Genomic DNA, 9,683 nt, shown 5'->3' with positions numbered 1-9,683 from the left:
CCTGTGTGTTTCTCTGTGTATGTTGTGTTTATGTGTTTGTATATGTGCTTGCCATTTATTTTTGATTGTGAATGAATACTGTAGTCTTTCTAAAGGTTGTGTTTGCTTTAAAATGAGGTTCATTTTGTTATTTATGTTCCCCATTAGAGTCAAAAAGGAAGCTAAAGCAGGTTTATATGTGAGGGCAGTTTTGCATGAGCTCTGTTCCACACTCAGATCCATTCCTGCACGCATTACATGTGGTTTTAAAAGACCAGGGGCCAGATTTACTGTCTGCGTGCACACAAAACTTAAACTGAAAGGTATGGTCACGGTCATCTTTGCTGATGGTGTGATTGGATATGTATTTAAAGGAGTGTAACATTTGTGAAGGTGAGTATTCATATTAATCATACAAATGTAGTTTTCTGAGATTAGTGGTAGAAACTTTATTGCACACTGTGGCATTATTTTGTGTTAAAACATGTTATTTTGTGGCTGATGTAGCTGTGATAATTCCCAGAGCAAGAAATGATCAGAATGAGGATGTAATTGCCGTGGATGGATGGCTCAAAGCTCTGAGTGTGGTGCCACAACTTTGCCTTTGTCCTGTAGCTCTTCACTGAGTCCTCAGCCTAAATGATTAGAGCTGAGCCCTGCATATTTCTGGCCCTCAGTGTCAGAGGTTTATGTGGAGTGTTGCTGGGAGAGGGAGAATAGTTCCCCATTACTGTGGCTGTGAGTCAAATTCTTTTTTATTTTAATGAATATCTGTGCCCTCAAATAGCATGTAGGACAAAAACAAAACAACACAACAAATGAGCGATGTGCACAGTATGCATGTGGAACAGTAATGGTAAATTCCATCTGAGCTGTCATATCTAGCCCAAGAATGTGTGCCCCAGGCTCCAAGGCTGCACACAGTATACATCAATGTGAAAATGAAGACTTTGCCTTTTATCAGAACATCAGTTCCCTTCGGTGGCTTCCCATTGATCTCAACTACCATGCAATTTGTTATTTTTATTAGCAGATTACTCGCTTCTTCAGCAGGTCTGCTCGTTTTTGACCCCCTAATCTTTGCTGCTCTTGGTATACTGCGTTGGTCATTTTGAAATGAGGTGACTGTGTCTGTGTTTATAAGTAAGTGTATTGTTAGTGCCCCCCCCCCCCCCCCCCCCCCCCCCCCCCCACACACACACACACACACACACACACACACACACACACACACAGAACTTTACTCTCCCATCGGTGCATTTCTGCTTTTGGGACGTCATGCTAATTTGGCCTGCTTAGTAAATGTGGCCCTAAGCTGACAAAGGCCAGAGTGGACTTTGAGGCTTCAGGATGGGAGTTCACCAACCAAATCCTGAGAATAATAAATGCGATCTGTGTGTGGAGCCCCAAGCACCACTGCACCAGTGTGTGTTCTTACAGAGTTCCTATCATGATATTACACTTGAGTCCTTAAGTTAAAATAATACAAGATGTGGTGTTTGTGCAGTGTGTTTTTCACATCTACAGTTTGGCTTGTTTATCAGACTTATTATGTAACTGCATATATTTGCTGGTCAGTAGTTGAGCCAGGTTCAGGTATGTCACTAAAACAGTTTAATTTTATTTTTTATTAAAACAGGGCTTCGGTTAATCTAAACTTTTTTTTTTTGATAATGTACTTTCATTATCAAAAGTTATGTTGAGTAGTAAACAATTATGAGTTCATGAAAAGAAACTTTTTTTTTTTAGCATAAAACTTGAATATTATGTATTGATTTAAACTGCATCCACACATGGAATATGATTTTCCTATTTCCTTTTTTGTGTTTCTTCATAGATCCAGAGATCCACCTTATTTCCACCTTGGATAATACATGCCCTTAAGGTCAAAATAGAAAGCACTGCAGTCCTGGATTTATACTTTTGCAGGTGTGTGAAAATTTACACTGCTCAGCTTTAGGTGAGCAGTGTGAATTTTTGCTATAGCCTAGTGTGAGGCAAAGGTGAAAGGGTCTGGGGGGCTGAGGTTGAATACTCACCTCAGTAACAAGCTCTTTCTCCGTCTCCTTTACGCTTCGATAGCTGATCGTGTTGTCCACCTTCCAGGCCAAAAACTTGTCGAGCCAGGCCGTATTCTATTTTGCCCGCTTATTCTCAGGATCCATTTTAATTTGTCATTTAAATTGAACTATTACTGCGATCGCTGATGCGGGATTGTCCGGTAATAGGCCGCTCCTGATTGGTTCAAGCAGAAATTTATGTTGCAGAACAGCCAATCGTGCATCACCTTACAAAGCATGCTACTACACCGGAGCACATGGCCACCTCTTTCAATACAACACCCCCCCCTGTAGGGATATATGTTTGTGTGCTCACTCAATGTGATTGGCTGATTGCTGTTGATGATTGCCCAATCATAAAGGTTGCTGCCAGGTGCGCTGTACACAGTGACGTGTGAACGCAATTTTTCACTCATGTCAACAAATTTTTATAGGCTAGTGACAATGCCCCCAAAATTCTGACATACCCCTACTGGAAGTAGAACTAAACCCAACCATGTTTTTCCTCATCTCTAAGGTCTCCTCTGTGTGAAATGGATTCTTGGACAAAAATATTTTACTGCCAAGATGGTTAAATTGATAGATATTGTTATATATCCCAAAAGTAAAAAAGAGCTCAAGTACAGCCTTTCCGCATGGAGGCTAGCACACAAAAACTGATGTAGACTAATAACACAAGGCCCGCAAGCTTTCAGAATAGAAAGAATAGCACAATCTCACCTTTCCAAAAAGCCATCATATATGTTTCTATGACAATCCCTGGCAAAGCAGTTACAAAGTAAATGAAACCATTTTGCATAGATATTTTTTTTCCATGTCCACCTATTTTAGGTATGTGTTCCAAGGTCTATATCTACCCCATACTTTAAGATATTCACATCCAGTTTTTTCTAGTGGGTAAAGCACAATCCTGACTACATACATGTCTATTCTGAAAGCTCTCAGGCCTTGTGTTATTAATCTTCATCAGTTTTTGTGTGCTAGCCTCCATGCGGAAAGGCTGTACTTGAGCTCTTTTATACTTTTGGGGTATATAACAATATCTATCAATTTAACCATCTTGGCAGTAAAATATTTTTGTCCAAGAATCCATTTCACACAGAGGAGACCTTAGAGATGAGGAAAAACATGGTTGGGTTTAGTTCTACCTCTGGTAGGGGTATCTTGAAAACTAAAGTACTTTTTGGCAGTTTGTCACTAGGCTATTAGGTGCGCTATGATGTGCGCATCTCAAACATCCAGGACTGCACTGCAGAGCCCAAAGCAAACACAAAGTTGACTCCCACACACAATCCAGTATCATTTTATAAAAAGAGCATTTATTTCAAAGTTTTTTTTTCTTTTTTTTTTGCTTCGGAGATTGAAGCACATAGTAAAGCAACAGTACAATGTTCAGAAAATATAAGTGTGATGCTGTAACATTTTTTTTTTTAATCTTCTTAACACGTTTTTGTTGTAATACTGGAATATTCTGCATGTATACTAAAATAAGAACTTTTAAAATTGTACAAATTGGTACCATAAAACTTGACAGAGAATAAAAACGAGGCGTTCTCTCACTGCAACAAACACAGATTGCTAGTTTTCCTCTTGAACAGGGAGAAAGAACAAAGAAATGGCAAACAATGAAAAGAGAAACAAAAACAAAAGAAATGAGAAGCTGTATGAACACAGGCATGAATCAAGTTTAACTTTAAGCAGTAAATTTCTTACAGCTGCCCAAAAATCTAACTAGGATACTGTGTAGTCTCTCCATGTTTGGGCAGCTGTAAGGACATTAAATCTGAGCTGCAGAGAGTTAAACACTCATTTGTTCCCGTGTAGCTGCAGCCAATGAAAGAACAGTTATAATAATGATAACAATAATAATAGAAACCAACAATAATAATCATAATAATATAATAACATTAAAAAAAGAGATTGAACAAGAACCTACACATTTAAAAAGGATGTGCTGGTTTCAGCCTCAGTATATGTGGCTCAGAAAACACACTTGTGTTATTTTTCCAGTGTTGTTATCTCTAAATAGCAACACATGTTGATACAACAGATGTTGCTGCCAACATGCCATACATGGTACTGGAAAAAGACCCGATGTGCATTTTACCAGTCTACATTTACTGTGCTGGCAGACGCAGTACATCCCATCTAAAGAGTGTGCGGGGCGCAGGTTGGATCCTCGAAGTGATATATCACGTCAGCACATTGCTCTGTACACACCTAACATGGAGAATAGTTTGCTTTCTGAATATACTTCTCAAGTCACAAAAAGAAACAAAGGGAGAAAAAAAAAAAAAAAAAAAAAGAGAATGCACTGCGTTGCAAGAGTGTCCATTAAGTTTAAGGCGATTTTTAGAGCTCACAGGTTTGTACTCATTGTGACTGATGATCATCAATGGAGTCCAAATGAGGAAGTGATCATTCATTGGTGGACTCGGTACGAAAAGTGATTGTTGATGTGAGGAGTGGGGGGGGGACACAGGGAGTGGGCATAAAGAAGGGCAGCTTTTCTTTTCAGGTCTTCTCTGCAGTGAAGAATGAAAACAAAGAATCATCCACAGTTTGAAAATTGAATCCTTGTTGAGTCTGTCTCTTTTTGAGATTAGAAAAATTGTATCTGTGTAGCATTTTCACAGAGTCCGTGTGTGTTCCTTTTGTCTGCGTACAGCTACTGAAGATAGCATTCTCTATCCTTACTCTCGTTGTGTTTTTACCCCTGGAGTTGTTGTTTATTTATTATAAGGCCACCATACTGTGAAGATGCTGTGAGCATCTTCAAAGTATCAACAACCCAGAGTCGGTCATGCCATCAAAACGACAGTACGTGCTGAATTCGGCACACACAACACATCTGAAAAATCATTTCATTTGATTTTTGTTCCTACTAACAGATCTGTACATTTGACTTCTACTTAATAACATCAGGCAGTTGCTGCAATCCAAACAAACTCTTTCTTTAATTTATTAGTTTCTTCCTCTCTGTCTTTGAGAGATCAACAAAGGGAATATACTCCACTCAGGAACCTTTTAAGGGAATAAAATTTCCCTCAGTAACCATAAAAGATGTGAATCCAGTCCACAAAAGTATATAGAACCTCTAATAAACTAAACATTTTGCTAAAAGCAAGTCATTTTGATCATACAGCAACAACTTTTCCATCAAATTACTCCCAAACAGACAATTTGCTGACATAACAAATCTGCCAGCCCTGCAATGTTCAAGTTTGTAGAAACAGACGGAGAGAAAGAGACACAGGAAGGAAGATTTGGGAAAGCTGGGAGTGTTTCATGTCCAGGCGTTCATTACGTGTCCATTAACAAATCATCTTGGAGGACTGGAGAGGGGGGGGGGGGGGGGTGTTAACATTTGTCGACTAATTGGCATGAACTAATCAGTTGGTAGTTGGTAACAATTGGAAACTGGGGAGTGTTAACCCTCAGTTAACAAATCCTCGTGGAATCAAGAAATCAGAAATCGGGGAGACGTCCACTCAGTGAGACCACTGTTAAGAGTCTTCACCATCATCAGCATCATTAATGGAGCAGTCTTTGGTCCCGTACAAATCTGCCAGCTTCTTAAACCTCGGCCCCCAACTCTGCAGATAGTCATAATCCAAGTCAGACTCTGTTGTGACAGACTCAAGGGAACTCAACGACCCAGCCAATGATCCTCTGCCTTCATAGCCGTAGATCTGAATGGAGTCGTAAGGAGGTGCAGTTGGGTCACTGTCAGCTTCTGCAATTCGAGTCTTGATGAAGTCATCCACATCGACACTGTTGGCTGCGGGACGGCCAATGCCGGGCCTGATGGGATACTGAAGTTCTGGTTTGATGTCCTTTCTTGGCAGGAAACCGTTTGCACCATCTGGGTTCTGAAAAGTTGGAGAAAGAGAGAAAGGACAGTACAGTCAGTTAAAAACGTGAAGATGTCTGAAGTTGCAGAGAATAAAATGGCTGAGGAATTATGTTCATTTGCTGGCAGATAAGTTGAAATATTAACAAAATTTAAGTACTTGCAGGTTTTTAGTGAGATGTTTATATGCATAAGCAGAAACTGACAGTTACAAATTGCTTTTGACCTGCCTGGGGCTGAAGCAGCGGACCCCCAATTTCCTCTTATCCCCATATCCTTTCATCTTTAATACCAAGATGGTTATTGCCACTCGTCCTCTCACCCTTACCTGCAGCGTGGCGATGTCGAAAGCCTCAGTGTCCTCCTCGCCGCCTCCCTCATCGTCATAAGTGATAATATTCTCCCGGATGTCTTCTTCCTCAAAAACTATCAACGGCTCCTTCTTCTGACGCCTCAGTGCAACAAACAGCACCACTATTGCTGCCAAATCAAAACAAAAATGCACGATTTGAAAGGGGTTTTGCATTTAATAAACACATACAAAAACCTTCACGATCGCAGTGAGTAGAAAAGTGAATACTAGATAATTAGTATGCACTGTAGAAGGTTACATCTTTGACATTTTAATTTATATAATGTATTATGTTCTACACACAAGTTATCAACATGTCAGACTTGGCAAAGGTTTTCAGATTGATCGTGCTGTATGTAAAATGCAGTGAAAACTAAGGCTGAAGAATCAACTAATGGCTTGTGAAACATTTTCAGTTTTTAAAGCATTTTCAGGGCTAGATATGAGGCTAAAAATAGGTGCACATATGCGTGTGTGCGTGCATGTGTGGTGCTTCTTTTTTTTTTTTATTCCCCCTCCCCAACATAAAGGATAACAACACAACAGTAACTATCACTGCTCTCTTACGACTGAGCTGCAGCTTCTCTGTCTGACACACACAGTAGGCAGCAAAGAGGCGGCAATGGAGACCAATTGAAGTGAAAGATACTTTTTTTTTTTTTTTTGAGTTGACAGCTACGCTTGTTACTTGGAAGCACAATCAAAACCTTAGCAGGTAAAGAGCCGTTACCAAACTCCCTTTTCAGCAAGCTTAAACACTGACAAACAATAGTGGTACTTTGAAGCTCTCCCATCTACCTGATAGGTGTTCATAAAGTTCATATTGTGTGTACTGTTTAATTTATAGTTGAATAAAAAAATACAGTTTGAGTCATAAATGGTTAAAACAATTGAAATAAATTAAATAATTTGGTTGTAAATGATTCGCGTTACTTTAATGAATTGCTTGATACATTTTTATTTTTTTATTACACCATTGAAGTCCTTCATGTGCGACCAAATTTTTCAACTGGGAGCACCTGTGGTCCTTGGGGATGAAAGTAAATGTCAAGCCCTGGTACTGCAACATTTCCAAGTACAATATGTGAGCCCACACTAAGTGATTATGCATGGATGGAGTATGAGAGTGATTCTGTAAGTGCTTATACATAAGTGATTCCTTGACCTCTACTCTTAAGAAGATCAAAGGATGGGGTGCAATCTGAATGGAGATTCAAAAATAGGAGGCAGCCTGACTCAGTTCTTGATGTTTCACCTCGGTATAAAGTAAATATGAAGCATGTTTGGTATTACCTGGCAAGTTTGTGGTTAAATGACTTGGTCTATAAACTCACCCTGTAAATTTTAGGGCAGATACCCTAAAATTTGATCCAGCAATAAATAATCATGTTAATTAGTAATCTTTTATTTTTGATCCTTACCGAGCAGAATGACAATACATGCCAGGATAGCTATCAGCGCCCCGGTGCTAAGACCAGCAGGTAGGACGTAGGGCTCCACGTTACAAGACAGAATCGTGTCTTTGCTGTCGCAGGAGCACACTCTGATGGTCAGGGTGTTGGTGCTGCTCATAGCGGGAATTCCATTGTCGTTTATCTCGATGGGAAGGAAGTAAACATCCTGGGTTAGACGACTGAATCCTTTACGGAGCACATAAATACTGGCTGTGCTGTCTGTGGATAGAGAGAGAAATACGATGGTGAATCTGATGTAATCGTGGAAAGCTGTTCAACTTCCAGTGGACTGTTGAGTATATTTAAAAAAAAACACAACATTTAAGTACATACTGCTCTTCTTTAACATTGCATACACACACACACACACACACACACACAGTCATCCGCCCAACACAGCAGCCAATGAGGCATGACTTTAGATTTCTGTTTAATAGTGGGTCCATTCATCAGTTCACAGGTAATCAAAGACCATGATTATTGCTGTTACAACACAAACTAGCTAGCTCTGCCTTTGTACCCTTTCTGTCTGCCTTTTTTTCCTGCCCCTCCCATACTGTTTATTTCTCATGTAAGTTTTATTGGCAACAAAGGATTAAGGTATATGAGACGTTTCAGAAGCTTTATTGCTGAGAAAACAGTGTGTATCATAAAAACGAAGAATAGAAAACAATATGAAGCTCTCCGCTCATCAAAAAAAAAAAAGAGAGAAGCACAAAACATGTCACTCCCATAAGAAAATTAATGCACTTTTACCCAAAGGCAATGAAGGTAACTCCAAACTCCACCCCCTCACAGAACCATTATTTTCAGGTGCTGATGTTACTGTCATCTGTCGCCTCCTGCCAACACAGCTATTCTCTGAAAGCTGTGTGTGTGGTTGTGCGTGTGCGTGTGTGGATCTGAGAGGCTCTTTTTGGGTACATTTTGAACAATCCTGTTCTGAAAGTCACCCTTTTGCAGTGTTTTTCAATGATAGTAATCATACACATTTCAAGCTTTTCATTTTAAAAACCCTGCTGATAATATAAAGCTCAGTTCAACACATTTAAATACATTTCCACTGGTTATTGCTTTGTACTTGTTTTACAGCGTCTCCTATAAATAATAGGTCTGCTCAATATGTAATTTCGGCAATGAAATGAAGGAAAAATAAAATGCATGTTGCAGCGTCTCAGTTTCCATTACCAATCAACAAGATCTACAAGCTAAGTATATCTGATGTAACATAAGCTTAATTTAAGGGTTCTCAGCTGTAGAAAGTTTATCTTTGAAATTGTATTTACAAAATTTAGTTTGCTAGTGAGTAACGTGCAAGCATCGTCTACACCGGGCAAAATGAGCGAGGAACAGGAGCGAATCACAGAAAAGGGAAATTTAGCTGTAAAGGAAATGTAACAGGCCTGTGAGGTGAATCTAGATTGGACCCGGTTATTTTCCTCCAGGGCTTGGGGTTCATTTAGGTTGAGACTTGGGAAGTGGGGGGTGGGGTGCAGAGGCTGCCTCTCTCACTTGCGCTGGTGTCCTTGAAGCCCTTTCCTTCCTTCCACTTCCCTTGCTGAGAGGGACAGGCAGATGGGCCCATCCTCTCTCTTCCCCACTCTCCCTGCTTTCCCACTGCCATCCAGAGTGGGTCTATCTCTGCATCCCTCCTCTGCTCTATTTAGAGAGGCAGCTGATGAAGGGCTACACATTACAGGTCTGCGGTGAGCCTCCACCTTTCAGTGGCTTTCTGTGCACTGCTAACACCACACAAAGTGGTACTGGAGGAGGAAATGGCCCCGCTTCTGAACAAGTGAGACTAACTCAACTGTAGAAACACTCTGACTTCTTCAGTTTTTGTGATAAAGGTTGTTTTGCAATTAAATAAAGGTCTTAAGAGTGAAAACTAAGTATTTTTATTTTCTATGCACATGCTCTCCCCTACAAAATCTCTTTGATTATTTGAGAGTGATAAGTACTTAAGCCATCTGTTAAAAATTTAT

General features: G+C 40.0%; 1 protein-coding gene across 2 annotated transcripts in view; it reads right to left on the bottom strand.

The window, feature by feature from the left end:
* Positions 1–3,360: 3,360 nt before the first annotated feature.
* Positions 3,361–9,683, bottom strand: part of cdh11 (cadherin 11, type 2, OB-cadherin (osteoblast)) — an 89,575-nt gene continuing 83,252 nt past the window's right edge. For both annotated transcript variants that reach the window (XM_030747910.1, XM_030747911.1), the window contains exons 14-16: positions 7,666–7,917; positions 6,221–6,372; positions 3,361–5,911 (exon numbers count right to left, since the gene is read on the bottom strand). In XM_030747910.1, the coding sequence (XP_030603770.1) occupies positions 5,546–5,911; positions 6,221–6,372; positions 7,666–7,917 (770 nt within the window). In that variant the 3' untranslated portion in view covers positions 3,361–5,545. The remainder of the gene's footprint in view (positions 5,912–6,220; positions 6,373–7,665; positions 7,918–9,683) is intronic.

The sequence above is a fragment of the Archocentrus centrarchus genome, chromosome 15, assembly GCF_007364275.1.
Source record: "Archocentrus centrarchus isolate MPI-CPG fArcCen1 chromosome 15, fArcCen1, whole genome shotgun sequence".
Taxonomy (NCBI): domain Eukaryota; kingdom Metazoa; phylum Chordata; class Actinopteri; order Cichliformes; family Cichlidae; genus Archocentrus; species Archocentrus centrarchus.
This window is presented reverse-complemented; position numbering and strand designations above follow the sequence as displayed.